This window comes from Pyxicephalus adspersus, chromosome Z (assembly GCF_032062135.1).
Source record: "Pyxicephalus adspersus chromosome Z, UCB_Pads_2.0, whole genome shotgun sequence".
NCBI classification, from domain to species: domain Eukaryota; kingdom Metazoa; phylum Chordata; class Amphibia; order Anura; family Pyxicephalidae; genus Pyxicephalus; species Pyxicephalus adspersus.
In genome coordinates this window covers 85,198,405-85,204,557 of record NC_092871.1, presented here as the reverse complement: position 1 = coordinate 85,204,557, position 6,153 = coordinate 85,198,405, and the positions used below count along the sequence as shown (strand labels likewise).

At 43.2% G+C, this 6,153-nt stretch overlaps 1 protein-coding gene across 1 annotated transcript in view; it reads left to right on the top strand.

Annotated features, from left to right (window-relative positions):
• Nucleotides 1-6,153, top strand: part of FRMPD3 (FERM and PDZ domain containing 3) — a 73,194-nt gene that overhangs the window by 45,346 nt on the left and 21,695 nt on the right. Inside the window, exons 9-13 of the mRNA XM_072429954.1 lie at nt 2,379-2,498; nt 2,786-2,922; nt 4,399-4,522; nt 4,612-4,701; nt 5,911-6,090. Of these exons, the coding sequence (XP_072286055.1) occupies nt 2,379-2,498; nt 2,786-2,922; nt 4,399-4,522; nt 4,612-4,701; nt 5,911-6,090 (651 nt within the window). The remainder of the gene's footprint in view (nt 1-2,378; nt 2,499-2,785; nt 2,923-4,398; nt 4,523-4,611; nt 4,702-5,910; nt 6,091-6,153) is intronic.

Here is a 6,153-nt window from a genome sequence, read left to right as displayed (position 1 = left end):
ATGTCTGCAGTCTCTGACCGTCTCCTTTACTATGTCTGCAGTCTATGCTAAGCCCATTGAGAAGGCTCACATCCAGTAGTGTTGGATGCTGAAGCATCCATTTGCTGTATGTTTCATTATGCTGGCGGAGCTGATATGAGATGGTGACCGCTGTGTGAAAATATTTCAGATTTTTAACAAATACCTATTGGATCTATTGCTTTTAGTGAATGATATGTAATGCACAGTAAGAAAAAGTGTTTTCCATTTTCTATTTATAATTCCATTTTCCATTTTTTTATCACCCTTGATAATTAAACTGTGAAAGTCCCAATCTCTATACATTTATCACTTTTCCTGGTTACTGGCTCTAATATAGAACTTGGATTTCTATCAAAGGGCTGCCCATCAAGTCTGCTGATTTGACTTTCACTGACCACTGTTTAATGAATCTACTGACCATTGGGGTGACATATTGCGTCTGAACAGCTCCTACCGCCAGATGGAGGAGGTCACATGGGGCACTTTATGGCTGCAGCCAAATGAATTTCTGATTTGCTGTTCTGTCTTTTAAAAGCTTCATTTTATCAACAAAATATACGCAATATGGGGAGAATTACTGCAACAAGATTGCCTGGTGCCCTGGTCATAAAGACATTGCCAAAACATTCATTTCAACAACAATGTTCTCATAAGATTTTAAAATAAATTACATTTATTTTATGCAATTTTTAAACCTGTAAAAGCTTCCTTTGTTTGGACATCCAGAAGCCCTGAGACTGCTTTTATTACCTCCATTGTGGATGTGATGTCAGCAGTACTAGCTGACTCAAGTAATTCTCCATAGGACTCCTTCTTTTAACCTTGGGGAACCCTTGATATAACTTTCAGGTCTTAGGCAACCCCCCCCCCCCCACTAAAACCAAATTATTGGGGGGTCCGTGGGAAAAAAGCTTTTAAATTGGTGGCCAGTGTAAAAACGCTGGTTGAGAATTGCTGACCTAGAGTCATGCAGCTGGCTCTACCAAGTGGTGTTGGCCCCAGATCTATGCAGGCATCATTGTATGGTAGGTCAACCAGCCAAAGTCGGAGGAATCTTAGCAATCTCTGCAGGAACTGTTGGGTTCCACGGGAACCTGGTTGAGAATAGATGATCTACAGTCATGCAGTTGGCTCTGTCAAGTGGTGTTGGCCCCAGAACTATGCAGGCATCAAAAAATGAGAGGTGAAACAGCAACAGTTGGAGGAGCCCCTAGCAATTTTTTGAGGCATTGTGGGGGTCCATTGAACCCTGATTGGGAAAGGCTGATCTAGAGGCATGCAGATAGCTTGTATTGGCCTCAGAGCTTTGCAGATATCATCAAATGGGAGATCAATCGGTCACAGTTGGAGGAACCCCTTGCAACCTCTGGAGGAACCGTGCAGGTCTATAGATTTCTGGATGAGAATGGCAGATCTAAAGTCATGCAGCTAGTTCTACTAAGTGACTCCAGAGCTTTGCAGCATTAAAAAAATGGGAGGTCAATAAGCAGCAGTTTAAGGAACCCTTTGCAACCCTTGGAGGAACTGTGGGGGTCTATAGAGCTCTGGTTGAGAATGGGTGATCTAGAGTCATAGAGATAGCTGTACTAAGTGGTGTTGGACCCAAAACTATGCAAGCATCACAGAAATGATAGATCAATAGGCCACATTTCGAGGAACCCCTAGCAAACTCTGGAGGAACCATGGGGGTCCATGGAGCCCCGGTTAAGAATGGCTTATCTGGAGTCATGCAGCTGGTGTTGGCCCCATAACTATGAAGGTACCATCATATAAGAGGTCACCCAGCCACAGTTGGAGAAACCCCTAGCTATCTCTGGAGGAACCCTGGTTGAGAATGGCTTCTTTATAGTACTCTCCATTCCCACCTTCCCGAAAAGCTCTCCCAGTAAGGAGTGATGGGGAGAGACAAAGGAGTAAGGCCAGCATAGTGCTAGAATAATTACTTGTTCTCAGATTTGGCGAAAGAAAACCTATTATGAGGAATTGCAGAAAAGCAAGGTTGCAGCCAGAGGAGAACATAGTGATGTGCAAAGTGAGACAACCAACGAGGTTCACACTGGGACCTCTAAATCACTTTGGCAGACTGTGTTGGGGAAAAATAGGCAAATTGAAAAATTTTTAAAAGAAAAATGGCAAATTCGGCAAAGGCTTTCACTGTGGTCCTAAGTTAATTTGGTAGAGGGTGGCCCAAGTCAGCACTGCACTGTTGCCCACTGTTGGCTATGTCCGCCACTGGTTGCAGCATATATGACATTTGACTATTTGAGTCATAGTTCCTTTTTTTCATTGATGTGTATGTAAATGTTTATACCTGTGCATGCTTACAACATACAAATACAATTATGTTTTTCTCTTAGGTTGTGCATCGAACTCACTATCAGGGTATGAAATGTCTGTTTCGAATCTGCTTTTTTCCTAAAGACCCAGCTGATATTCTGCATTCTGATCCGGCTGCATTTGAGTATCTGTACATTCAGGTAATTTATAAATATATATCCATGGTTTGCCATGTTTCAACCAATTATAATGAAGTTGCAATGCACAGCCCAGTCTGCATTATTTGCAACAAAAAGGTTGTCTTATTTAATAGAATAAGTCCTAGGCCAGGGTCTCAGTGGCCTAAAGGGGGCCTGGAGAAACCTCTGCTGGGGCCCAGTCATATCCCCCAAAATAAGGCTCTATCTAATCACAAATATTATTAAGTAAAGAACAGCACCTTGTAACAGGAAAAGTTTAACACTATTTGCATTATTTGTTTTCTCAGAGCCGGAATGATGTGATAAGAGAGAGGCTGGGATCAGAACTGAAGCCAGAATTGCTCCTGGGTCTGTGTGCTCTGCATATTTACATCAGTGTCAGCTCTTCCCATCCAGGTCAGAAGATTTCACTACGAGGAGTCGAGTAAGGAAAATATCATTATACAGTTCTTCCACATTACTCACATCTTCACTTATTACACACTGCATTTTACTCAGGGTTATACATGAAGTAATGGCATTCCAGGTTGGTACCTCAAAGGGACCCTGGCACCATAAACTCATCTTAAGTTAAAGTACTTATATTAGGCTCCTTCTAATTGCAAAAGCTTTGACCCACCGACCTTGGTGGCAGGTATTGTGATCTGGAGTACCTGTGGGAGCAGTGTTTTAATCTGAGGTGCATGTGGGGGCAGTGTTATGATCTGGGGTGCCTGTGGGGGCAGTGTTATGATCTGGGGTGCCTGTGGGGGCAGTGTTATGATCTGGGGTGCCTGTGGGGGCAGTGGTATGATCTGCGAAGTCTGTGGGGGCAGTGTTAGGATCTGGGGTGCCTGTGGGGTGAGTGTTATGATCTGTGGTGCCTGTGGGAGTGTTATGATCTGGGGTGCCTGGGGGGCAATGTTATGATCTGGGGTGCCTGGGGGGCAGTGTTATGATCTGCAATTTCTGTGGGGGGAGTATTATGATTTGGGGTATCTGTGGGGTCAGTGTTATGATCTGGGGTATCTGTGGGAGCAGAGTTATGATCTGGGGTGCCTGTGGGGGCAGTGTTATGATCTGGGGTACCTGTGGGGGCAGTGTAATGATCTGGGGTATCTGTGAGAGCAGAGTTATGATCTGGGGTATCTGTTGGGGCAGTGTTATGCCAAAAATGTGAATGATTGGTTCATGGAAGATGAGAAATCATTGTCACATATGGATAGGTCACCACCGGACCTGAACCCCATGGAGAATCCTTGGGATGAGCTGGAGAAAACTTGATACAGCTCCGACTCTCCCATCATCAATACAAGACCTTGGGGGAAATTTAAAGCAACTCTGGGGGAAACAAATGCTGTGCATAAGATTATTGAAATGATATCACAGGTAATGTGTACCACAATCAAAGCTAAAGGAAGTGGTGTATTTAGCTGCAAATTTATGTAAATAAATGTAATTTTCCAAGAACATTTGTGATGCATTTTTTTAGTTTTTTTTTGCTTCCAAGGGCAGCAAAGAAGCAGGGCCATATGTAGTCCTTAAAACCTATTTTTATGTGGTCAAATGTGGTCCTATATAAAGGGTTTTGCATAATGTAAACGCTACCCTTGGGTGATCGAGTCAATGGAAATGATTGGAGATCCAGCCCCATATCCCAACCCTTTGTTCCCCACACCCCAGGGGTTCTGGGTTCTCCCAATTAGGAACCACTGTCCTAAATCATAATGGGCCGTTTCAGGTTCATAACCCTGCATGTATCAGAGATAGGTCCAAAAGCAATGGAGAGCACCAAAAATTGCATCACTACTTCATTATTATTCTTCAAAGATATTTCCGAAGCGAGTCAATGCCGCCGGTTTCCATGTACAGGATTTCTCCTTCCGAATTGTAACCTTTCTCTATCAAATTGTCTTTGTAGGAAAGAGTGGGGCTTAGATCCTTTTCTTCCACAATCCCTTCTGCAGAGCTATAAAGAAAAAACCTTACGGAAGGCGTTGGCGCAGCACCTCAAGATCCACCAAAACCAATTATCTGGCAACAAGGTGAAGTAGAACCGTCCATACCTGACCCAAACTGTGCAAAGATTTCCTTGGGAAGGAGACATCTAAGTCTAATCTTTGTATTGCTGTAGGCATCTATCATTCAGGCCAAGCTTCGTTACCTGCGAATCCTTAATGAGCTGCCCACTTTTGCCGGTGTCCTCTTCAACACGGTTGCTATGGTAATGTACTGTCTCGCCATCTCACCCATGCCACAATGTGGGAGGAAGATCAGATCCCATATCTCATAGTTTCATACAAGGTCTGTTATGATTTTGCTCTTTCTGATTGTGTTTTAAATAAAAAAATGTAGCTTCAGTGTTTAAGATTAGGCTGATATTAAGTTAAGTACTTGAGTTTGATTTAGTATCGGGCTTTTGCATTCCCTGTACAATAGAGCTCATGAAACATGCTGATTGGAGGAGGTTGTAGAGAGAAGAGTGTGTCAGTCTGCTGCTTCTTCTTCTTCCCAGTCACATACTGGGGGAAGGAAAAGACCCGTAAAAGACCGTACTCAGGTCAGGGCTGTCCTGGGTACTGATTTTTGGGCAGGTAAAACAGTTGTCAAATATGAATTTAATTTGTATAAATATATATTTTCCTGAAAGCTTTGGTGTAAAAAAATGTGTGGCCAGGAAATATAGTTTATTCTAGAAGAAGCCTAGCCATTTAGTAAGAGTGCAGGTAAGTTGTCACCTCTCATCCAACTGCTATGAGACTTCATTTGGTTCCAATAAGCACCTGAACAGCATTCTGGGAATTGGATTAGGGTGATGGACCAATCAATGTCTCGAGAGTGAATTCCTTTCTGTTTAAACTGCTCTGCTTGTTGTTAAGGTAAATGTCAGAGATCATTCCCATTGGCTGGTGGCTGTCAGGGGTGCTCCTCCCCAACAACCATCAGCCAATGGGAGGATCCCATGCAGCTTACTATGTCAACCAGAAGAGCTATTTATTTTATTCACAAAGGGAAGCAATCTGACCTTCTCCGTGTCCTATCCTCCAACACTCTCTTTGTACTGCTTGATGCATCCCATTGCCGCTAACTCTACCACACATTCCCACTTTGGTCCACAAAAGAATGGGTCTTAGTCTGGTACCCCAGGTTAATGAATAGTGAACCACACTAATGTGGTTCATATGGTCACTTGTAATCCTTTTTTTGGAGTGCATGCAACAGGATGAGAATGCAGAAGAGAAATTGATAGACAAGAACAGAGTATTGTCTTCCCCCTGAACAGGATGTGTTTATGGCAGGATCATTGGGTTCATGCTTTCAGTGTTTCAGACCATGCATGACCACTTTTCATTTATGTACGCCATGTTATGAGCATGCTTAATGATAAAAAAAGAACCAGTTGTAGTTTATGTTCAGTCTTTGTTCATTGCAGGATGAAAAAACACCGGCAACCACACTTTTGGTCGGACCCCGCCATGGAATCAGCCATGTTATAGACCTGAAGACGAATCTCACGACTGTCCTATTTGAGTTCAGCCAAGTGACAAAGATCCAATTGTTCCGAGAGTCCCAAGGAGTAGCACGTGTTGAGACCAGTGTCACTGATACTAAGGTACAGTAAGCAGGCTGTAATGAATTCTACATTCCTCCTAAATTGCTTCATTGGCCAGGCATT